This window comes from Psittacula echo (genome assembly GCF_963264785.1).
Source record: "Psittacula echo genome assembly, chromosome: 1".
Taxonomy (NCBI): Eukaryota; Metazoa; Chordata; class Aves; order Psittaciformes; family Psittacidae; genus Psittacula; species Psittacula echo.
The window spans coordinates 143,921,990-143,946,589 of NC_137735.1; the positions used below are offsets into that span (position 1 = coordinate 143,921,990).

Here is a 24,600-nt window from a genome sequence, read left to right on the forward strand (position 1 = left end):
CTGGCAGATCATATGCATGCAGGATTTACTCAATGGCACTGGAAAGCCTGATGAATTTGCAGAACTAACAATCCTATGAATTCATACACGAATGCTCAGTGTTGTATTATTCAATGTGCTGTACTCTTTATGTAACATAATCAGTGGTTCAGGTCCATTCTTTTCTGTTCTAGTCAGTCCTTTCAGTCTTAACAGCATTCTGTAAAATTTAAATACATGTTGAATTGTCCCAGCCCCTCCTCAACCCTGTGAAGCCATATTGTATTCGTTTGGTGACATGTACATTTGTTTTATGCATTTGTACATGTGATGTAAATTTGAAGTATTTTTAACAATGTGTGCCTTTACTCCAAAGTGATTTAAAGTAAACAGCAGTATGTTCTATGATATAAAGAATAAAGTATTTTAACCACCCTTTCTGTTGAAGGCATTTATTTTCCTTATTCATCAGTATTCGCATTGAGAACAAACACTGGTTAGCTAGGTCTAGGACATGGTAATTTCACCATCTGACATATTTGTCTGAACAAGAATGTCAGGTGGAGTAAAAACCTCCCACTGATGGGCATCTGAGTGTAATGCTGAAGTAGGAAAACTGGTTTCTCTGCCCAACGTATGTTACCAGTTAAGAGAGGAAAGGATGAGTTTCCCTACCCTACTGAACATGCAGGGAGACTGACCTCTCAGTGTGAGTACCTAAATTCAGAGTCCAGAGTTAGGCATGGTGAGCTGACTGTTGTTGTTGCTGCTTTTCTTTTAATATCTCTCCAGTGCTCAATCATGCAAGGAGCTGATGGCCTTAGTCCCAGCCCAGCAAAGCGCTCAAACACTGGCTGAGCATCAGGCACAATCACTTGTGCTAAAAGTGCTGCCTTCTGCATGGAAGTTACAGAATCATTAAGTGGAAAAGGTGTTTAATGGCAAAAAGCATTTAGTCTTTCAAACTGAGCCAGGTAAATTAATATGACCGTTACTTAAAAAAAACTATTAATGAAGTATTCATACTGGATAGATAAGCTGCATTCCATACAGATAATGTACCAGCTGCGTACTCTGCTCTTTGCACACTTTGTCAGCCAGTGGTCCATACTTTTTGATTGTGTGTGCAGCAGAGTGCAGTCCTGTTTTCCTTGGTCAGGCAAAGTTCCCTTCAGCACTTGGAGCTGCATCTGCAAAGTAAACTGTTGCTGGGACCAGCAGATGACCTGCACAGCACATGAGCTGTCAAGCACTGCTCAGTCAGGCAGCCTCAGCTTGCGCACCCAGAGAGCAGCTGCCTGTTCTTGAGTGGATTGTTCCCCATCATGCTGCTGGCCAGGGTTGCTTTCATGATGTCTCTTTTCTATACCAAATACTGAACCAAATTTAAAAGTCTATGTCTGAAGGTGACTAACACTGCCTGGATTTCCACTGGAAGCTGTTTTTCTGTGTGTGTATTGTCAAACATCTAAAAGGTGCTGAGAAATATATCAAGTTATCTCAAAGTGCCAGGCAATAGTGGGAACTACACGTGGAAAAGAAACAACACACTGTCACTTGTGTAACTCTAAGATACTCCTGTATGTATTTTCCTGTTTCTTTCTAAAACTGAAATAAACTTTAATTTTAGACTTGAGTGTGTTGAGACTGATTTTATTTGCATGATTTGGGGGCGGTTCTTAAGAATTTGCAGGAGAAGGATCACTTTCAGCTCCGATTGATGGACAGACCAGCATTGTGCTCAGCTCTTGCGTTGGATGTGTGTGGAACACAGGACACAAGTAGCTCCAGAGATCCAAAGCTGAAATGGATGTATTGACCATTCAGGTGAAAAAAATACAACCAGTGTGCTTATTCCACAGCTTATTCCCACTTCTGGGTCTGTCTGGGAAGGGGATGGGGAATAGCTGGAGCAGCTGTCCTGTTCAGCAGGTCCCAGCTGGAGTATCCACCTCCTTGTCCCTGCCTTGCACATGCTGCTGTCTTACTGACCTGGAGCAAATGAAGCTTTCTGTACTCCAGGGAGGTGACAGCAGCAAAGATGGGGATAGCCTTATCCTCACTTCCAGTAGGGGAAAAGGTGGCAACTGAGAACATGCTCTTGCTCCAGCACAGGACCTTGCCCTTGGGCCCTGGCTCCTTCAGTAGCTCCATGCTGGAGGGGCTGTGGCGCAACATGAGAAAATGCTAACCTTGCTTGTTTAATGTTGGTTCGTTTGATATTGTATGTGGAAGCTCTAGTGGTGCTAGTCTGGGGGGGAAGAGCATGTGTGTAAGAAGATGTACACTATCATGATACTCAGTGCTGATGCATCAAGACTGATGAGGGAAAGTGGAAAGAGTCAGACTAAAAAGCTGTTATATACTTACCTCAGTTTGAATGGGTTGTATCTCCTCCTGGCTAAGTGAGGTTCTTTCAGAGTTAAAATTCATAAACTGGGTAAAAAAAATTAGGAGTGATGTTTTTATTTTGGTGGTTATCAATGCACTGCATCTCTGCCTGCGTCCATGGCCAGCAGGAGTGTTAGTACAGCCCCTGGAGCTGTGTGCAGCCCAAACTGGTGAGATCACTTGGTCCTTTACCCTCGAGCAGCGCAGAAGACTTCTCAGTATGCACCACCTGCCCGTGAGCATCTTCTCTCCACCTTCCTGCATCTCTCTTCCTGCTTCCATCCCTGTGTTCTCTTGCCAGCTGGGACCGTGTTGCATTTTTATTTTGCCTTCTGCAGTAGCTGGAAAATATGAGTAATAGTAATAATTTAGTGCCATCTACTGTCTGCAGGTGGTTTTACCTGGTGCATCTGTGTTTAAGTTAACAGCCCCTAAACTGTTCTCTAAAGGAGACAGGTACCTTGGAGAGATACTTTGGAGATACCTTGGAGATACTGGGTTTTGACTCACAGATGTGGTACCTGGTATTAACTAAACACAAAACAGAGGCAGCCTGCATAGTTACTGACTTGCAGTATATATCCATTTCTTCTTGTTGTGATTGTATTGATGCTTGAGGGGCAGGTTCTTGATGAATCAGCAATAATATATTAATCTCCACTTTAAAAATTTAAATATCTGCCAAACAACATGATGTTGCTTCCAGGGTAAATAGAGAATTACATTGCTAGAGAAGAACATCCTTAGTGCACCTAAATTTTACTGTTGTAAGAATCATGGGTTTTAAAACACTTGAAATTAGCACAGATTGCTTCATTTGTAGCATCTCAAGGATAGACTTAATGTGCCCTTCATGTAAGGCCCAGTCGCAGCAGACCTTTACTCTTATTCTTCTAAAAGGTTAACGCATTTTGTTTGTCACATTGAGGGACTGCTGCTCTTCTAAGGTAGCTGGAGACTCAGTGGGCTTCTCACTCAACCCCACCGTGACCACCCTGGCAGGCTCTTGGTGCCGCTCTTTGGCATGTGGCAAAGCGGGAGGACTTGGGGAGCCCACAGCAGCCTTGATGGTTCATCGTGGTCATCGTCAGTTTCTTGCCTGGCCACTACATACATGGATTGCTACCTGTCTGAATGTGCACAGGCAGCTGGCCAGCAGCAGCATTCCTGGGCCTGACCCGTAAGGTCATCCCTCACCAGGATGCCCAGATCTGTTAGAGGAAGGCTTGTAGGAGGCAGCGCTCCCACAGTGTGGACCACTCCCCTGTGATGGGGTGTGACGCCGCTCCTCAGATCAGTTACCCCAAGATATAACTGAGGAACGCTGTTTATTGACTGCTGAATACAGCATGAGAAAAGTAGAGAAACAAAAATAACCAGAACTTAAGTACCATAATAGTGACCAAGTTACATGTTTATGCAAATTGTAAGGCACAGCTATGAAGCTATGAGCTCTTCATCTCAGATCTAACACATCTCACGCACAGCCACCCCTCCATGGCAGTTTTGTAAGTGCCAAGGTGCAGATTCATGCCCCCACACCACACTATGAAGCCAGAGACCTGATGGAGCCAGTCCAGCAGCTTATCCCAGGCAATGCTCCCAGCCTCTCAGGGCTTGAGTCTGCAGGTCACTGCCACTGCCAGCTGTAGGCATCCACACTCCATCAGCAGGAGCCCTCTGGTCCTCTTCAGTTGACTTAATCCCTCAGCATCAGGAGCCACCTTTCTGACATCTCCTCTCCTCCACCCAAATCCCTCTCAAATAAACAACCTGCTTCCAATTACTTCCTCCCCACTGGTCCTGGTTTTGTTACAGCCACACCTAACTGTGGCAATTTCAGACGCCATTAACCCAGCCTTACATGGTGTTACTGGCTGAAATACCAACTGCAGGCAGCCTGGCTCCCCACAACTCCCCCATAGTTGTCCCATTAGGCTTAGTTTACCTCCTGCAGTTATCAGACACAACTATTCCCCATTAGCCTTGATTCCCGTGCAAGCTGCCCAAGCACTAGCAGGACCTTATCTGTCAGTTTACATACTGGAGGCAGCAGCAGGGGCATTTGCTTGTCACTCTTCTGCCAGCACTGCCAGGGCCTTGGCTCTATGGGGCTGCATGCTCCAGCAGGACACCTTGCTCACAAGCCACCCCCTGGTCTGCTGATCTCCTCCAAGGACAGACAGACAGACCACTCCGGATGCTGATAAACACAATCCCTTCCAGCTGGAGGCCACCACAACTGTTAAGGCTGGCAATGCACGCAAGGTGTTCAACTGGGCACATGAGCACATTCCTCCCTTTTGAAACAAACAGGGCATATACAGAATAAAGAACAACATGACTTCTATCATAACTAACAACAAGTACAGGATTAAGTGCATTAAGTGCTGCATAGCAGTAGTACAGGATTAAGTGCATTAAGTGCTGTATAACAGTAGCTGTGGAAACCAGCTCATGATATGACATAGCAACAACATACAGTTCAGAGTTTCAGTCTCCAGTTCTGACAGTTCCTTACTCGCCAAGGTGGTCTCAGGCTTGCAACTTGTCTGTTCTCCAGCTTCTCAGCTCTCTTCTGTATGCTGTCATGTTGTCTGAATACCCCATCCCAGCGAGGCCGCTCAGCTCCCAGACAGACATCATCAGTCCCACAGTTTGGAACAAAACTCCACTTTTGAGAACAGGCAAACGAATGTAATGCCACCTGGTGTAACACCACAGCTTTGGTCTTCTCCTGGAGCCACAGAGATCACCTTTATCCTTCCGCTCTCCTTACAGGCGAAGCAATGCATATACAGTCTGCATCATTACCAAACACCACCAGTTACACTCTTAGAAGCCACAAGAACACATGAAGGGGGCCTGCAATGCTTTTACAATATTCTTGCTGATGTTTAAGCACAACAATAAGCACCTTGAAGATGGTTCTTGGTGACACAGTGCTCCACACCCATGATCAATCCCACAGCCATGTGTGATCCTGAAGACCAGTCTTACCAACATGTTGGAAACATTCCCTGTGGTTTCAGGGCAGTGGGCCCCATCTACAAACAAAACATACAACACTCACCCCACCCCCTTTTTGTTCCATTTAGTTTTGTGTTTCCCAACCCACAAAACACAGCCACCCCTAAATTTTCTCTGGGCCCTCCCCTTCATACCCAGGGCGTGGATAGGACCACATTTCCCATGTCTGTGGGGCAGGACCACAGTGGTGCCTGGCAAGCTCTTTGTTCCCATGGCCTAGCACACAAACAGGAATGCTCCATCTTAGTCTTCTTTCTTCAGCAATTAGCTTCTGCCTCACCTTGATGCACCTATGAGCTCCCTCCAGTACCCTGTAGGGCTGTGCATGGCAGGAAATATGAGTCAACTGATTCACCCCTTTTACAGGACTTGGGAACTGAAGCACCTGTAAAGTGATTTCCTGTATCTGAACCAGTTAAGACTGGAGGACTGCGTCTGTTCAATACTTCACATAGTCACCAAACAGTGATGTTAGCAGTAGTCTCAGACGCTGCCACTGCCTCTGTCCATCTTGCTGTTCTGCCAGTAACAACAAATACAAACAGACACAACCCCCTCTTCAGCCCCTTAAAGAGACCCACACAATTGATCTGCCACTGTTCAAGTGGTGCCCACTCCCAGGGCTCAGAAGCATAACCCAATGTGGATTTACAGTTCACAGAATGGTTGAGTTGGAAGGGACCTTTACAGATCATCTAGTGTAATCCCTGGGGTTGCAAGGAGCTTCCACCATTCACACACCCCACAGCCCTGGGGTATGTGAATTTCGCACTGACTGAAAACAGACATTTTAAATCCCAGTCCAGTCACCCTTCAGTGCACCCCCCGAGCCTCCTCATAACCCTTCATGCTTCAGTACTCTATGGGTACTAGAACAGGAAGAGGGGATGTCTCTGGCTGGAAGCACCTCATACTCTCCATTTACTACCCGTGATTCTGTTTTACTTTTAGACTGGCACTTTGCTGAATTGGGAGCTCCTGCAGTCACTTCACTTCTAGGTAGCAAAGCAATACAGTTTCCCTCTGTACAGATCTACCTTGAACTCATACAGGAAATTAATTCCTAAAATGTTTGCTGCCCAACCTCCCCCCCCTTTATCCACCCATCCACAACTGGGCTTCTACTTTTCCCTTTCCCACTACAAATACCCAAACAGATTTAGGCAGGACCCTGATAATCTAATAACATTGTTTCTGATCCCATAGCAATTAAGAAAGTAATTTCCCTACCCTTCAACAGACATCATACCCCCATGGAGCCCCTGCCCCCTGCACATCAGGTCAGTGTGGTGGATGCCAATCCCACCGACACCAGGGGATGCAGCTCTTAATCTTTAAGGTCCCCCAAGGATGGGTATAGCTTTCTGTTTGGGATAGGGTGAGGAGCTGATGCATTCATCTGCTTCAGCTTTTCCCAAATCTCCTCTTGCTTCACCCCCTTTTCCTGAAAGATTTTCTTCATTTTGGCAAGTAAAACTCTTGTGGGCTGGCTATCTAGCTCTGCTTCATTCATCCCCTGGCTTATTAAATATCTCCAGATTGTCCCTCTAGGAATGTACTTCCTCCCATTCACCCCCATCCTGTCCTTCTTTGCCACCCCCTGCCCCTCAGCTTCCATCAGGGTCCCCATGTTCTCCAAGGCAGCCATGCATTCACCGAGGGGGCGGCCGATTAACGTAGCCCCCAGGCTGATGAAAATCCCCTTGTGCAGCTCGGGGGCACGGCAGGCCAGCACTGCCACGTCCCCCTGCTCCACGTTCACCCCACACACATCAAAGTCAGGGGGCACTGGCTTCTCCCTCTGCTTTAGCACCCGCAGTAAGACATTCCCACACACGTAGGCTGACGCCTCCTGGACATCCTTCCAGGGTGCCCCGTCCATGTTATCTCTGAGGGGCTCGTACTCTCCCAGGTTCCTGGCCACCAGCCGCAAGATCTCTCCCCCCGACACCTCCTCAGCAGGCAGGGCTCTGACGACGGCCCCCACCTTGGGCCACGGCAGCCCGATGGCGGTCACCACCCGCTTTGCCACCTCCTGCGTGAAGGCAGAGCACCGCTCCAGGGCCCACATTCGGTTCACCCACACGGGCCACCCCTCCTTCTGTTTCCTCCAAACCTTCTCTTTCCCGGACATATCCCCCTCTCCCTGGCCTCCATTTCCCTCCGCCGGCTTTACTTTCCTAGCCGCCGCAGCACCCACTCCTTGCACCGACAGCTCTTCCTGCGCCTCCACACTCCAGCCGTCCCCATCCGACACTTCTGGATCCCAGTCTGCCTTACTGAGAGCTGCCACCTTCCTCTGGTCCAAGCCGCTCCCCAGCGTCAGCAGGGTGCCCAAGCAGTGCACCCTCCTCCGCAGGCGGGCGTTCTCTGCCGCCTCGTCCCGCAGCTCGTCCCGCAGCTGGCGCAGCTGTTCTTCCTGCTCGCTCAGCAGCGAGCTGTCGCACCGCAGCGCCAGCACTTCGTTCCGAGCCACCTGCAGGTTGCTCTGCAGGTTCCGGATGCGCTGCTCCTTCTCCTCCACCGCCGCCTGCAAAGCCCGCGCCAGGTCGAACAACAGCCACTGCAGGGCCGAGCATTTCTTCTCGCCCTTGGGGTGGTACACCGACACGTAGTTCAGCCACTGCCTCTCCGCACCTTTCAGGGTCGGGTCCTGCCCGACGACTTTATAATCCCACGGGTCCCCTCCGTGCTCCAGCATGGCCTGCACCAGCACACCCCTCTCCTCGCGGCTCGGGGAGCTCTCCAGATCCTCCTTCTCCTTTGACTTTCCTCCCCTCGTCAGCCAGGACATCTTAACGCCACCCAGCCCAGCGCCGAGCCGGGACGCGTGCCGCGCAGAGGCGCTTCCTCCTCACACCCGAGGCGCACCTGAGGCGAACGCTCCGTGCCCTGAATAACGGGTGCCAAGGCACCAGCAAAGCGGCAGCAAGCACTCACCCCCCGAGACCTGCTGTAGGCTGCAGTCAGCAGCCCCTCAGCGATGCCTCCAGGCGAGCGGAGGCCACCCCTCACGGGGCCGGCTATTACTTCGCTGTCCGCCCCGCTGCCAGCGCACCGCTTCCCGCCGCCCGGCTCCCGCCCACACCCTAGGGCCCGCTGCGCCCGCCCCTGTCCCCGCCCTCCCCGCGGGCAGGCGGATGGCGGTGACGCTCTTCGGCCGCCGCAGCTTCCCCGCGCTGCTGCTGCTGCGGCCGGCGGTGGGCCCGTGCCGGCACGGGGCCGCGGGTGCCGCCATGCAGCAGGGTGCCGCTCCCGAGGGCGGCGCGGGCTGGCTGGGTGCCCTGCGCTTCGACAACCTTGCGCTGCGATCGCTGCCGGTGGACGCCTCGGAGGCCGGCGGGCCGCGGGCCGTGCCCGGCGCCTGCTTCTCCCGCGTGCGGCCCAGCCCGCTGCAGAACCCGCGGCTGGTGGCCATGTCGCTGCCGGCGCTGGCGCTGCTGGGGCTGGAGGAGCCCGCGGCCGACCGTGAGGCGGCGGAGGCCGAGGCGGCGCTGTACTTCAGCGGGAACCGGCTGCTGGCGGGCTCGGAGCCCGCGGCTCACTGCTACTGCGGGCACCAGTTCGGCAGCTTCGCGGGGCAGCTGGGCGACGGCGCCGCCATGTACTTGGGCGAGGTGCTGGGCCCGCGGGGCGAGCGCTGGGAGATCCAGCTCAAGGGCGCCGGCCTCACACCCTTCTCCCGGTAAGGCCCCGCGGCGCGGCCCGGCCTGGCCCAGCGGGTAGGGGCGGTGCCGGAGGATCCCAGTGGAGCTGGGTTTTGTGGGAGCGGCACCCCGCAGCCCCCCGCGAGGCGACCCCGCCGTGCGGGGAGGCCGGGACGGGGACTGCCTGCTGCCTGCCTGCCCCGGCAGGTGCTGGTGCAGCTGGTCCCGTTCTGAGGATCGCTCCCCGGGGCTGAGGTCGGCTCTTAAGCCCTCACGTTTCCCCTTCGCTGCAGCAAGTGTGGTGCTTTAATGCCAAAGCAGAAGGTGGCAAAATTTCCTCTGGAAAATAAGACTGTAACAGCTTCTCCGTCTCGGGTTATCCTCCTCTGAGTCTTTCCCCCTTGAGGAGGACGCAGACCATGGTGGCAGTGGGGCCAGCAGTGTTTACACAGCTATTACTAACTGCCAAAGTGCTTGTTGCTGTGTTATCCTATGCCCCACAAGAATGGTATTTAAAATCATAGAATGGTTTGGGTTGGAAGGAACCTTAAAGATCATCCAGTTCCAAACCCCCTTTCCATGAGCGGGGACACCTTCCACTAGACCAGGTTGTTTTAAGCCCTGTCTTGTGGCAGCTGGTCCTTATGCCAGCAGTGCCTTTCCTCCATCCTTCCTTTCTTCTGTCCTTCCTGTGGGAGGGAGTGGTGGAAAAGCCCCAGAAATGGCATGCTGTTCAAATCCCTGCAGGAGATGTATGTCTGCTTTAGTTAGTTTACCCTGCACTGCTTTTAATCTTTCAGGTAATTTTTTCTGCTTGCATTTCCTATATTTTATGTTCCGGCTGTGCACAGGCTCAATACCACCTCAGTTTCATACAAGTGGTGCTCTGAAGGTCTTCTCCAGTGAAGATTAAGGAAATCATACTGAAAACCTCAGATATGGTGGTAGCGTTTTAGGTCTGCCCTGGGCAGCTCTCTTGCTTGCCTGCTTCTACTGAAGTGCTGGGACTGTGGGCTCAGAACCACTGGCATCTGTTCTGTTCACTTGTTCTCTATTGAATAAACTAGTTTGCTATTTGCTGTCTGTTTGGGTGCTCTTTAAATGCAACTGCCATGCATACCTCTATTTAACATCCGTTTTCTAGATTACTTACCCAGAGAGATCCAGCTAATACTACTTTTTAAGTGCCATAACAGTAGCCATTCACCTTTTATATAATAAAATAGATCTACTTGCCCAGTTATTTTTTTAAAGGCTCTATTGTGTCAATAGAAACAACAGAGTTAATGATTAGAAGGGATATGTGTAACTGAAAGGTTTATCTTCTTCTGTTACTCATGGTCTTCATTGCAGGCGTGTTGTGTCCATATAAATTGAACTTTAACAGAAGTTGGAAGGTCCAGCTTTTATTCTTGGATCTGCCACTACTTTGTCGTATGGCCATGAACACTGTGTGTCACTTCTAGGCTTTTGTTTCCCCACTGCTAAGGGTAGACAGGAGTTCCTGCCTTTATAGCCTGAAAAATGTCTATGTCCTCTTGTTGCAGACAAGCTGATGGCCGGAAGGTCCTGCGATCGAGCATACGGGAGTTTCTGTGCAGCGAGGCAATGTTTCACCTCGGAATACCAACAACAAGGGCTGGAACATGTGTGACATCGGACTCAAAAGTCGTCCGTGACATATTTTATGATGGGAATCCAAAAAATGAAAGGTGTACGGTTGTTCTGCGGATAGCTTCTACATTTATAAGGTAGAAGTATTTTTTGTTGGGGTTTTTTATTCTTTTAAAGCCGAGCACATCAGTCTTTTAAAACACCATTTTAAATGTTTACAAAACACTTGCCTGTTTCTTGCAAACCTCCTCACGGGGGTTTGGAACTCTTTTGGTGGGGTGTAGGAAGCTACTGCTCTTGTCCAGTGGATGGGATGAGCTGACTTCATAGCACAGAGACAGATAAACCCTGAAGATGCTAGCCAGGTAAGAAGAAGAACTGAGTTCTGCAGACCTCAGAGGAGTTTTTTCACATTTATGCCTGCACAGAATACATGGGGGGTTTTGATGCTGGTAATTGGGTTTAGCTGTACCCTTAATTCAAAGCTATTCTAATACTGTACTGTCACAGTTTGAGTGTTTTTCCCTGCCTAAGAAGTGTTCGAAGTTCCTGCTCTGACACACAACATTAGGAGTTTCAGGAAGTTGCATTACTTCTTATAAGGTAATAGAACCTTAGAATTAGAGGAAGATGAGATGTAAGGAATATATCCATGTATATGTAAGTGTGTGTATGTGTGTATTTATATATATACGTGGAAAAACCTAACTTACATGCTTGATGTACAGTCTGGTATTTTAGTAAGTCCTATTCCTGTATCTTTACTCAGGGAAAGAATTTTTCTGTAGAAGTGGTTGTAAGAGACTTTAACAAGCTGGTTTTCAGTACTGTCTATGTCCTGATCTGTCAGTTTAGCTGTATGTATGTGCTTCCTTGTGTTGAGTCACTGAGCCTTGGTAGGTTCAGTGCAGGAATCTTGTGGGTCTTTTCTGTAGGTCATTGGAGGATTGACATTAAGCTGGAGATTATGTGGTGTTAGGGTTACAACAGTAGATGTTTTTATTGCATGTAATATGACGTTAATAGTACCAGGTAATACTTAAACATGTTTTTATTATTTTAAAAACAGATTTGGTTCATTTGAAATTTTCAAACCTCCTGACGAATACACAGGACGCAAAGGCCCCAGTGTTAACCGCAATGATATTCGAATACAGATGCTTGATTACGTGATCAGCACTTTCTATCCAGAAATCCAAGAGGCTTATTCAGACAACAGTATTCAGAGGAATGCTGCTTTCTTCAAAGAGGTAAGAAAGATCAGAGCCTCTTCCTAAATCCATAGTGGTCATCTTTATGAACTTCATCTGCAAGCACAGATGACTGGAGTTGGTTAATACCTTGTATCCTCTGATTGCCTTTGAAGAAAACACTGTTAATAGGGCTATGTATTGATGAAAGCAATGTTGATATTGATCACACCTGTGAAAGTGGTTTTAACCTTTTTAACAGTAAATCATGATTTCTCTGCTCTGGGAGAGCTTCCCAAGGCTTGTCTCCATTTGCTGAGAGTGTCCTAGACTGCAAGGGGGAATTCTGGCCCTGACTGTCAGATGGCGAATTGATGGTACCAAGACATCACCTGCAAGGCATCGTTTTATAAAGTACTGAGAACATTGAGTCCCTTTCTGTCTCTCATGTTCCAAGTTACAAACAGGAATATTTTAGTATTGGAATGTTTGAAATGCATGTTCAGAACAGCCCAGTAAGAGGTCAAAAGGCAGGCTTAAAATCATTCTCTGGATTTTGTGGGGTTTGACTTTGGGGGTGTGGGGGTCATGTTTGTTTTGTCGTTTGGTTAGGTTTGGGGAGTGTTTTGGTTTGCTTTTCTTGGGGTTTTCTTGTTTTGATTTTCGTTGTTGTTGGGGGGGGTGTTGTTGTGTTTGGTTTATTTTCCTTTAACACAGCCTGAGCCTACTTGCAATAGTTCTTCAGAAGCAAATGTTTTACTGCCCCCCATCCTGGCATCCTTTCTTATTGCCCCCGTTTCCATTTCTTTGTTTATTTGTTGTGCTCCTGCCTGTGCCTTTTGTGCTTGGTGCCTGTGCTGGCATTGCATCCTCACGCTTTCTCTCGAGTGGAGACTTTCCATACCTTTCTCCATCTGAAAAGCATCCCAGTTCCTTACCTAATTTGAGAAGCACATCTATCTTTTTAGTAGTGGTGATGTGCTGCCAGCTCAGCTGTAATGTGTTTTATCTTTCTTTATGCACTGTGGAAGAAATGGAGAAAAAAAAGTACAAGTGTTTGCTTTCTAGACAGTGCTGTCAAATGCAAACACCATTATCTGTACTTCTGAAATAATTTGTAGGAGGTGTGTTTAAATTTAAATGATTGTGCCCTTGAGATAGTGCTGTTACTTATTTATACATAGTACTTGTTTTCTGGTATGGCTAGTAGTAGAAAAACATAATCAAAAAGAATAAAGGTCAAAGTGAGTGCAGAGCTGTCTTTCTAATCAATATACCCATCTGTGAGTGGCACCCAAGCTTTGATTGCTTTTATGTGTTATCAGTAGTGGGATTTCTCTTTTTCTCTGGCAGAGTGTAATGGATTCACACAAAGACATCAGCAGTCGGGATACTGCCTTACTGCTGGAATGCTTGCATCCCAGTGCTGATTGCCGAGACTTCTTTTGGTTTTTTTACCACCTCCCTGGCACAGAGCCCTTGCGCAGGTTGTGTCCCCATTACTGGCTCGTGGTGTGCCAGTAACCAGTTATGGACATATGCAGCTGACTGCCCTGTTCAGCAAAAATGGGTAAAGTACGTAGCATGAGAATGTTGTAAAAAGTGGAAGCATGAGATCTCAAGGGGAACCAAAAGTTTCTGTTCCAGGTGTCATTTGTGGGTTTTACTCCTTGTCACATTATCCCAGGACAAGTTTTTTCCATTTATTCTTCCTTGCCTGACTGCACACTCTTAAAAAAGGGAAAATTCTGGGTTTGAATACAGAGGCATAGAACTGATGTTTCGTCTGTTAACTAAATAATTTCTAAACCTTAATAAAATACACTGCAGTCTGGAGAGCTTTAAATTTCTGTACATTGATAACTATTTGGGAAGGTGAGTGATTTCATCTGTGCAAATAGTTTGATTTAAAAGTTTTAGCTAGTGCCAGTGTAAAATTTGTATTTACAGCAACTCAGTAAAGGATTTAGAAATAGCTAGGTTTATCTAAAAGCCAGGTTAGCTTCCTGAATTTTAGATTCCATAGGGCATATCTAGTTGTAGTTGACAGTTGGGCCGACATAATTCAATAACTAGAACTGCTTTAAAATGTTATGCTATTTCTTTGAAGAATGGGGCACTGTGACTGCATTCAAGGATTCCACAGCAGTAAGTCTTCAGTCAAGCAATGGAAGAACTCTGATGAAACATGCTTTCAGTGAAGAGTGGCATTTAAATCAAATTGCTGTTCTTTGAATAGGTTTTCTTAACCTTGTAGCTTTTTTCCACTCTCAGCAATTGAGGGAAGTACTTATCAGTACTAAAATTTGTTAGCAGGAATCTTTTCTTTTGTGCAAACCACTTGCCTTCCTGTAAATCACTCCTACATACCAAGTAAACCAAAAGGCTGACTTTATGCTGGGCTTTGTTGCATAAAGTTAACTTTATTTCTTAGGCTTTGCTTATGTTTTCTTCTACCTGCAGTTGAACAGTCTTTAAAATTTCTGGTGAACAAAACAATATATTTGTATAATGACTACAGTAGTTGGCAAGTCTGTTGTCAAACAATTTACCGTATTTCAGTGTTCTGTCTCTAGCGCATTTTAAAGCTGTCAGTTGAGTTGCAGTCAAGTAGGGGGGGAAGAAGAGGAGACAAACAGAAAAGGGAGGCTGAGAAACAGAAGGAGAGAAGCCAGCTGTTAAGATATTTGTGTGTGGCATACTGCCAGAATCTGCTTCTGCAGGAGCTGTAGAAACATCAGTTCAGACTAGGAAATGCTGGGAAATACAAGAATGTATTGGAAATATATTGTGTTGATAAATGGGGAAAAAACACCTTTCTTTTAGATAACGAAACGAACAGCGAGGCTGGTAGCTGAATGGCAGTGTGTTGGGTTTTGCCATGGCGTGCTGAATACAGATAACATGAGCATAGTTGGACTAACCATTGACTATGGCCCTTTTGGATTTATGGACAGGTCAGTGTGGCGTAATTATTTGAAATGTGTGTTATGTATTTGCTGTGTAGAGCTGTCTTGATGTTCGCGGTTGCTTTAATATGTTAACTTTAAAGCAGATTTATGAACCTTCTTTATGGCAAAGTAGATTAAGTTAGTTCTAGTCGCCCTGTAATTCTTCTTTTCAACTTCTTTTTAACCATATTCACATCTCGAAGTGTTAGACTGTTCTTGTAGCCTGTGGGGTTTCTCAGTGTTTGAGAGGGCAGGAAATTATCTAATGAGGTAACTGGGAGAAAAGAACCAAGGAGGATTCTCTTTCCAAAATCTTCCAGTTTCCTAGGGGAGACTGAAGTAACAAAAATAATACTTCTTACTCTACTGGTGTCCAGATAACTAGAAAATGCTAACTATTTCTTCATTTGTAGATATGACCCTGAGCACATTTGCAATGGTTCTGATAACACAGGGCGCTATGCTTACAACAAGCAACCAGAGATTTGCAAGTGGAACCTGGGGAAGCTTGCTGAAGCTCTAGTTCCAGAGCTGCCCCTGGAAATAAGTGAACTCATCCTGGAAGAGGAATATGATGCAGAATTTGAGAAACATTATTTACAGAAGATGAGGAAGAAGCTAGGCCTGATCCAGCTGGAACTAGAAGAAGATAGTAAACTGGTATCAGAACTCCTTGAAACCATGCATCTCACAGGTTGGTCAAGAGCACAGAAGGTTATTGTGTAGTTGCTCATCAGTATCTGTAATCAAACCAAAATGTAGTTTATACTACATTTATAGTGTGTGTGTATACATATATATATATATATATATGTATGTATGAAAGAGGCAAATAACCTCTTCAGAGTGGTGACCTGAGTGGTGCTGCTGTGGGGGGAGTTAGGAAGGAGGTGTGGGACCCGTTTTCCTGCTGATTGTTTAGTTGTATTATTCATAGAATTCACCTTTTCAGGTGGAGACTTCACAAACATTTTCTACTTGCTGAGTTCATTCTCAGTGGTAGACTCTGATCCTTCAAAACTGGAAGACTTCTTAAAAGAGCTTACAAGTCAGTGTGCTTCTGTGGATGAACTGAAAGTTGCTTTCAGACCACAAATGGATCCAAGGTAATACTCTTCATTACTTAAACACTTTGGCCTGTGCTTTTAGTTTCATTATAACCATAATGAACCCTGCATGCTGTGTCATATTTGACTGATTTTAGATTTTGCTATTTCACTGTTAACTGGATGCATCATGATCTACAGCAGTGCAAATTCTTGTGTGTTTTGTGACTGGCGTATGCTCAGCAGTGACTTGCAGCAGTTGGCTCTAGGGCTAAAGTTGTCCGAGATTTTGCTTGGTCCTTTTTTCTTTTTCTCATCTGTCTCTGCTGACTAAGGCCATGAGAGTGCCAGATGGTGAAGTGATGCAGAAATATTTTATAGAAGAAATGGATTTGAACAACAATGGTACCATGTTCTGCCAATGTACTGACAGCAAATCACTTTCAGCCACCAGGCTAAGTATAACCTAAATGCACACTTCAGGCTTTGAAAACTGTGTGGTACCATCCATGTCCCATTTGATGGGCCATGTTCTGCAGTCCAGCTACTTTGAGTGTGGAAAGAATCAGTTTGTTCAACTGCTGCTTATAACAGTGACTGTAGCAGTTTTTCACTTTCTGGAGCAGTGGAAACCAGGGAATGAGTGTGACCCATTCATTTGTCATATTTTTCCTAGCATCTTCCCAGATGGGGAAAAAAATTCAAGTGGGGGTATTTTGGGCATGTTTTTCCCCTCCCTCTGTTCAATATGTGCTCCATGAAGTAATGAACCTACAGAAAAAGCTGAAGAATTTGATGTGGTGTTAATAATTTGCATAAAGCAGGGAGTAGAGAAAATGGGTTGGGGTGAAACTTGTATTAACAAATTTGGGGTTATGCCAAGGTGGTTGGCTGTAGCCATTTATCATTTTGGAGGTATTATGGGTTATTTAAGTTTTGTGGTGATACACTAAAATGAAAAATAATTAAATAAGCGGTATCCACCACCTTAATTTATTTAAGTTCCAGTTTTCAGCTACTTTGGTATTGTTAGCAGATACCATGCAATATGAAGGTAGCTCCTGTGACAGAGACAAGGCAGAATTTCATTAAACACTGCATTCAGGCTTTGAGAAATGTGAAACGTAGCTATAAATCATCATGATATGGATATAAAGCTTTGGAGGGGAATAGCACTGTGTTAAAGTGCGTGCAGAGCTGTTTTCATCACAGCACTTGGATATTGTAGAGCTGGGTGTGTCAGATGTGTAAATCAGATTTGGATACTATTATATAAACTCAGAAATCAAAGCACCTATCTTATCTTTGCTTACTAAAAGCAGGGAAGTATAATCTGATATAATGAGTTGTCTGTCTTGGGGCCAGGGAATAGCATTCTTCTCCTTTGTTTATAAATGCATTATAGAAGGAAATAAAAACACTCAGTGTAGTTTGATATGCTCCAACTTATACTCTTTGGGGGTTTTTATTCATTTTACTTTATCCTGTAGTGCAGTTGTGAATCCAGGAAAAATGAAAGTTAGCATAGCATAGTGTTGAAAGCTGCTGTACAGCGACAGCTAACACAGTCAGACTGGAAAAGAATCAACCCTAGTCAAACTCGCAGCAAAATAGCCTGGATATGTTAGGAATTTATTGCCACAGAGCACTTCTCATTCTGTGATTTAGACTGGCTAACTAAAAAGAAATTAGATAAACAAACTTATCTTGTATGACTTACATGAGGTACCTTCCCCCAGGTCATTTGGGTTTTTATTGGTACTGGTAAAATCGTAGGCGTTGGATCCTTATTCTGCATGCTGATACAGTGTTAATGTCAGGAAAAGAAATTGAAAACACACAGAACCTATGGACTCTGTATTATCTTGATGCCTAAGTTCAAATTCCTTATTCCAAAGTCCTTTCAAAGTTCCAAGGGTATTCTGATGAGAATTGCACATCTAAAACCCACTGGGAATCCTGGAAATCTGTACTTTAAGTAGGACAGGAATGCAAACACGCACACTGAAGAATGGGGGAGAAACAGTAAAATTAGCATAATTTATTATTTAAAAATTGTTCTGTTAATGAAGTGCTGTTATTTAAGATCCCCAGTGAAATCACTGATTATTGTGAATGTTTCATATCTACTTTATGGTTGCAAAAAGATGGTTCTTGATAGGCAGCCCAAGGTTAGTATGTAATGTGTTCCTTTTGTTCCCAGACAACTGTCAATGATGCTGATGCTGGCTCAGTCTAATCCTCAGCTGTTTGCACTAATTGGAACAAAAGCCAATATAAACAAAGAGCTAGAACGCATAGAACAGTTCTCCAAACTGCAGCAGTTAACAGAAGATGATTTACTCAGCAAAAATAAAAGACACTGGAAAGAATGGCTAGAGAAATACAGGTGAGGTTTCTCACTATTCAGAGCAGTGTATTTCATTTCCTCATTTTATTTGAGAACAACATGCCTATCTCTTGAAAAAACGCCCTGTATCAAGGTATATAGTCTGGGAGAGATGTGGGGCCATGCAACTCTGGATATTAACTACATCTGTGTTGCTGTGAATGTTTGTATTATGTATACTAGATTTTGGGGAGGATTAGGGGTATAGGAATCACCTGGCATCAAATCTAGTATTAAAGTGCTTCAAGAACATTTACGTTGAATTCTAGCAGAGAGTAATTCCAGTTGTGAGCTGTTAAATGCTCACTAACTGCAACTGACTGACCTGTCAGCTTTTTATCCTTCTGATTTTTTTTCTGAAAGGAAGAAGATCTATTTATTAATATAGAAATCAAGTAGAAGTGTTCTTAGTCTAGGAGTAACTCTAAAAGAAATCATTAGGAGGAAAAGAATGGCCAGACTATTGTAATAGGCCTGACTTAAAAGCCTAAAAACTTAGTGTCGGGGGGGGGTTGGGTGTGTGTTTGGTTTTGGTTGGTTTGTTTGGGGTTTTGTTTGTTTGGTTTTTTGTTGTTGTGGGTTTTTTTTTTAACAAAGAACCCCGTGTTAGTAGAGCATTAGTTGGTTAGGTCAGGACTGCATTCCTCACCTGGCTGTCTATGATCATGTTTTCCAGTGGGGCTGAGAGTTTTAGCAAGTATTCCAGCTGAAAGGTAGCTCAAACAGCCTCAGCTGTATTGTATCCCCTTGGACAGAATGTCACATACTTTAACCAATAAACAACCATAGAAATCCTTAAAGACAAGATCTAAATGCAATGGTCTTTGTGGAGCAGTGCAGAACAGACTGTGCACCAGTGTCTCAGTCTGACTTGTCAGAGAATATGCAAGGTGTGCCGCTTCCTTGAGCCTAGTTAGAACCTGCTGATGGTCTGTAATGCTGTTTTTAAATGAAGGGTTTTTATGTGCTGTCATGCTGCATTTTATAAACTGAGGGGATTATTGGTGATGTAATGTTTATTAAAAACTACAAATTAAGGATCTCAAGGCAAGGAAACGTTTCAACTTTTACGTGTGATTCTTGATCCCAACCATTGTTTTCACTGGTTGATTTCAGAGACCGTTTGCAAAAAGAAATAGAAAGTGTTAGTGATGCTGATGCTTGGAACACTCATCGTGTGAAGGTTATGAATTCCAACAATCCAAAATATATCCTGAGAAATTATATTGCCCAGAATGCCATAGAAGCAGCTGAAAATGGGGATTTCTCAGAGGTATGCTCTTACTCCTGGGCTTGCGTGGATGTGTAGTGGTACTGTTGATAACTGACATTAGGCTGGTGAAATTCCTTCTGGCATGTCAGGCAGTAAGGGGGTTGGGAATTTGTGGTTCAGAAGGCCTGTAGTATTTTTGAGGGAGCTGTAAATTTAATGACTGCAAAATGAAGAAAGGAATTGAAAATCTGAATCTGAGCTTCACCACCTTTTGGGGACTGATCCCAGGATTACCTTGTTTTGCTGTCTTCAGAATGGTGTTTACCTTGGGAAGCAGTTAGGGATTAATGTACACTCATTCCTTGCTGTGCTGTTGTCTTTTAAAACTGGTTTTCACCTGTGGTGTTCAGCTGGGGAATTGTTACATGCAGAATATGGGAAAATGAATTAATTGTGAGAAATGACACAAGGACTTGTATTTGATACTTGTATTTCAAATTACCTGAGCTTGACTTCCACACAGATACAAACTCAGCCAGCTACAATTTTACAGTTTTCAGCTTCTTTGATACGCATATTGTTTATCTATTTAACATTTGGTTTGCCTGGGGTTTGCATATTAAATACAATGCACCCAATCATTATTTGGTGTGAGGTTCTTTTCTACATCATTTTGATTTTACTTTTCTCATAACCATGCAATGTTTTCTTTTTAGGTAAGAAATGTACTGAAACTCTTGGAGAATCCATTCCAAGAAGCAGAAGATTTCAGGGGGGTAAAGGAGGATGCAGAAGAGGAGGGAGCAACTGCTGCAGCAACTGCTTGTGCCCAAGAGACCAGAAGCAGACTACCCTATAGCAGTAAACCTCCACTGTGGGCTTCAGAGCTCTGTGTTACATGATCTTCGTAACTGCCTTGTTTTGTTTTTTGCTGTAAACGGAAGAGTCTGACCCTCCTTCAGCAGTGAAGAATGCAGCAAGGCAAACATCAGAGTGCTATTAAGTTATTGAAACAACCCTGCATTTGGATGCATCTGCAGCAGTCTTCACCTATGCTTATTTGAAGCAATCATGGATCATTGGAACAAACCAATGACAATCAACAGTCTCCATATATCAGTAATTTAAATGTTTTGAGACTGAAAGTCTTTCCTTTATTCATACCACAAGTATTCATACACTGCAAGTAGAAAGCAATATTTTATGTTGAGGCAGGCTGAGTTTCAGACATCCAAATGGAGTTGTTATGTGAAGACAAAAAGAGCAAGTCAGGAATCTGATCTGTTTTTGTCTGATGTCTTAACTAATAGTACTTCTAACATTTATTTACTGCTTTCTCTATGCAGGGACTATTAGTTCTCTTTAATGGAGGAATAGATTTGGTGTTGCTTGTTTGAAGCTATGTTTCATTTAATTAAGAAGTTCATTTCTTGTGAACCTTCAGATTGATATTTAATCATTACCTATTTTCAGAGAATTTGTGCAGGCTGGGGCTTGGGGGAGCAATGGGATTTTATTTTTATTTAATACATTAAGAGCGAAATGAAGGGAGACCCATATGCATTTGCACTGGAAAGTCCTGGTGTTAAGGTTTATTCAGGTTCAGTATGTTCACATACAACATGTGTAAATATTTACTAAAATCATGGGTGCAGTTTGTAAGCCAGTTGACTTGGGCAAGGCCAGTTAGCCAAATCAGTGTGGACCTTAAACTACCCCAGTACCCAAATCCAGGTTCATTTGCTATTTATGTGCTCTTAACAGAGTCTTCTTGTACAAGAAGTGTGCAGGTGGGGTGCCTGTTTATTCACACTGGTCAGTGGGATTCTTCCATTCCCACTCTGGTCTTGCACCATTTAGTTTGCTTCCACAGTCTTTGAGAAGCTTGACACTGAAAGTTGTCATTCAGGACATGTTAATTTGAGCCTGTGTTAAAGATCATAGAGGATATGGGAGGCGGTGGGAGACTTGCTTGCAAATTACTTGTTGATAGTGTTTCAGTTGAGGTTTCAGCAGAAGGTTGGTTGCCACATCATTATTGCCACATCAGCCAAAACTGGTTGTTCCATAAGTTAGTTACTACTTGGCTTTCTGAACTGCTTTGTAAAGGACTTACTGGTTCAGGTACCTGAAATCTTGGGAAAGTTTGGTTTAATGCAAAGGTTTCTCTTTTCCAAAGAGACCACCATCTTACACTGTGAGTTTAAGTCTACTAAATTCCTCTTCCACCCCTGTGCAAGCTTAGTGTTAACTCAGGTTGATTTGTGCTCTTCTAAGTCTTCCTCAAAATACAAGCTACTGAAAAACAGGGAGAACAGTTGGGATGCGCTTATAATCTGCACTGATAACCAACTTGTCCTCCCTGCTACAACAGAGTGGGTGATGTTTTGAATGTAAATGTTGTTGTGTCTTGTCTTCGACCTGGAGAAACTGATGCTGAATAATGACTTGTGACAAGCTAGAATCTTTGATGGCACTTTCTGTAATGTTTTGGAGCCCTTGCAGAAAAGGACAAGCTTGAAGGTGTATTTACTTAGTACCTGGAAGGATGATATAGTTGATATAGTTGAAAGAGGAAGTACCTTGGAGAAGTGGGCAACAACTAGTGCTGGCCCATGCAGCTGATTGCCTTCTAGAAATAACCCATTTCTGTAGGAGTCTGAGAATTAACTACCAGATTATTTTGTGTATAAAACACAAATTATGATGTACTTCTAAAGCTAAAATCCTGGAGAGAGGAATACTTTGAAATAGCCATTTTGAAAAGTGAAATTGAATGTAACTGTGAGGAATGAAAACGTGGTGGTGTTTCCTGCTAAATACATTCTTTGCTGATAGACAGATGCAGTGCAACAGGTTTTGAAAGCCTTTAATGATGATTTCAAACCCTTGGTGTGACTGCTTTGGAGTGCCACTCAGTGATGTTATATTTGTATAGATGAAGTGTGTTCACTGGTGGGTAGGAATATGAAGAGGGTCTGACTGCACATAGTCTAACTGCACTGATACTCAACTGCTTGATTTCTCAGTGCAAACAGTCATGTTGATGCTTTGTGTCTGAAGAAACCAAGTGGAAAGCTTGTGCTCTTCCTGCACACTCATTGCAACATGCAGGTAGTCGTTTCAGCTCTGATTCTTCTTGTTCTTGTTCTGGAGCAGGATGGAAACAGGAGGTTGAGGACAATTAGACCAGATTTTGTCCAGGCAAGAACTCTATCTCTTAGCTCAGTTCTTCAGAGAGAAGGGAATACAGCTTTTGACATTTGGGAGTCTAAATACTTGAATCATAAATTGCTGCTTGATTTTTACAGCTTGTATTTGCAATAGGTAAACCTGAAAATAGCACTACTTATTGGTCAAATATTCTGCTTGTATAAAAGCCGTGGGCTTGTGCTCACAATGAAAAATGAATTGGTGACTCTGCATCAACTGCTTTCTATGGAAACACATGATCAAACAGTCTGTGGCTGTGGAGCTGGAAGGACCCTTGCATCAAAGCAGGTGGTACCAGGTCACAAAACTGAACTGCGAAGCTCCTGGGGACATGTCTCTGGGTGGTCTCACTTGGTAGAGGATGGTGTCACGTCCTCTCATGACTCTCTTAAGATTTCACTGTAACTCTGCTTGATGAGCTTGTAACTCTGTAATTCCCAAATGCTTTGCTGTCAGCTCTCACTTTGGAATGTTTTGTGGGATGTTTTTCTTTTGGTTTTGTTTGTATTTTCCCCAAACAAGCGCTGTGGCTTTCTTGGAATCTTTTATAAAAAAATTAAAATTCAATTTTAATATTCTTTTTCATGCCTGTTTTCTGAAAGAGTTTTGCTCTTAACCACAGTTTGCAGACTTCACTTCTTTATAAGTATTTGCTCTATGTTGACATCTGATGGCCAGACCATATCACAGACATCTCACTTCGTATTTCTGCAGTGTTTTCTGAGGAGTAGATCATCACAGGTACAGTCTCCTGCCTCACCAGGGATCCTGGTAGTGTGCTTGGAGCAAGGTAAGAACCCTCACCTTTTACAAAGAGACACCTCCTTCCTAGTTACTTGGCCATGAGACCTATGCTGACACCTCTTTTATTCTTCCTGACATCACTGGAATTAAACCCACCCCTTTATGTCAACAGATACAGGATGTGATTTCAAACTGCTCACAGAAATAGGCCATTGGATAGAAAGTGAAGATGCATTTTGTTTGTTTAAACTGAGTAGTTGATGCAGACTATTTTTTTCCCAAAAAAAAATTTCCATACTGAAGTGTTCACATAACACTGGAGTTGAAAATACACATTAGTTTTTCTTGTTTCAGCTAAATCTGGGTATGTCCTTTCTAAACAAGTAGTGTTTTCCAAATGCAAACTGATTTTACTTTGTGCAGGGTCTGGACAGGACAGAGTTAACATTCTTCATAGCAGCCAGTGTGGGGTTGTGTTTTTGATTTGCAACTAAACCTTGGGCTGATAACAGAGCTGCATCTTGGCTCTTGCTAAGCAGTGTTTGCACAGCATCAAGGCTGCCTCTTCCTCTGCTCTGCCCCTGCCTGGGCGATAGGCGAAAAGTTGGGAAGGAGCCATAGCCAACCTGAACTGGCCAAAGGGCTGGTCCATGCCATACAGCATCATGCTCAGCAATAAATAAGGAGGGAGGAGGGAGGGTTCCTTCATTTCCATAGTTTGCTCCCTTTTCGTGTTTCTAAAGAAAGCCACTTGTCCCTAAGGAAGCAGGTCATCGCTGTAACACTGTGCCTGAAGCCCAAACTTTGCTGTTAGGCTTTTTTAAGAAGGATGACTTTGGTGAAATGATCAGCATTAGAGAACTCAGGGTGAAGCCTGAGATGTGATGCAAATTCAAACAGCAGTGTTTAAGCTGAGTCAGAAAGATCATAGAATAGTTGAGGTTGGAACAGGTCTCAGGCAATAGTCTAACCCAAATTAATGCCACCCCCATCCCCAAAATGTTATATTTATTTTATATATTTTTATATATATATTATATATTTATATTATATATTTATAAATGTTTGAAAATGAAAAGTATGACAATGGTGAGAGTGTAAGGGATTAAGAGAAAAAAAATAAAGACTTAAAATGATTAAGTTTAAGGGAAACTATTTGTTCGGTGTTGGTTTAGTGTTCTTTCACAAAAGTA

General features: G+C 44.4%; 1 protein-coding gene across 1 annotated transcript; it reads left to right on the forward strand.

Annotated features, from left to right (window-relative positions):
* The first annotated feature begins 8,542 nt into the window (after positions 1–8,542).
* SELENOO (selenoprotein O) lies at positions 8,543–23,225 on the forward strand. The gene is made up of 9 exons (XM_080634078.1): positions 8,543–9,085; positions 10,595–10,798; positions 11,731–11,911; positions 14,678–14,808; positions 15,216–15,496; positions 15,755–15,908; positions 18,052–18,237; positions 19,354–19,510; positions 20,167–23,225. Exons 1-9 carry the CDS (start codon positions 8,637–8,639, stop codon positions 20,350–20,352), a joined length of 1,929 nt encoding a protein of 642 aa, XP_080490204.1. The 5' UTR covers positions 8,543–8,636; the 3' UTR covers positions 20,353–23,225.
* Positions 23,226–24,600: the final 1,375 nt, after the last annotated feature.

Bases quoted from the DNA above. Each gene is read 5' to 3' on its own strand.
- SELENOO (XM_080634078.1), top strand. From the start codon at position 8,637: ATGCAGCAGGGTGCCGCTCCCGAGGGCGGCGCGGGCTGGCTGGGTGCC. The intron at 10,799-11,730 runs GTAGAAGTATTT...TTTTAAAAACAG, and splicing joins ATAGCTTCTACATTTATAAG to ATTTGGTTCATTTGAAATTT. The intron at 15,497-15,754 runs GTTGGTCAAGAG...TCACCTTTTCAG, and splicing joins TGAAACCATGCATCTCACAG to GTGGAGACTTCACAAACATT.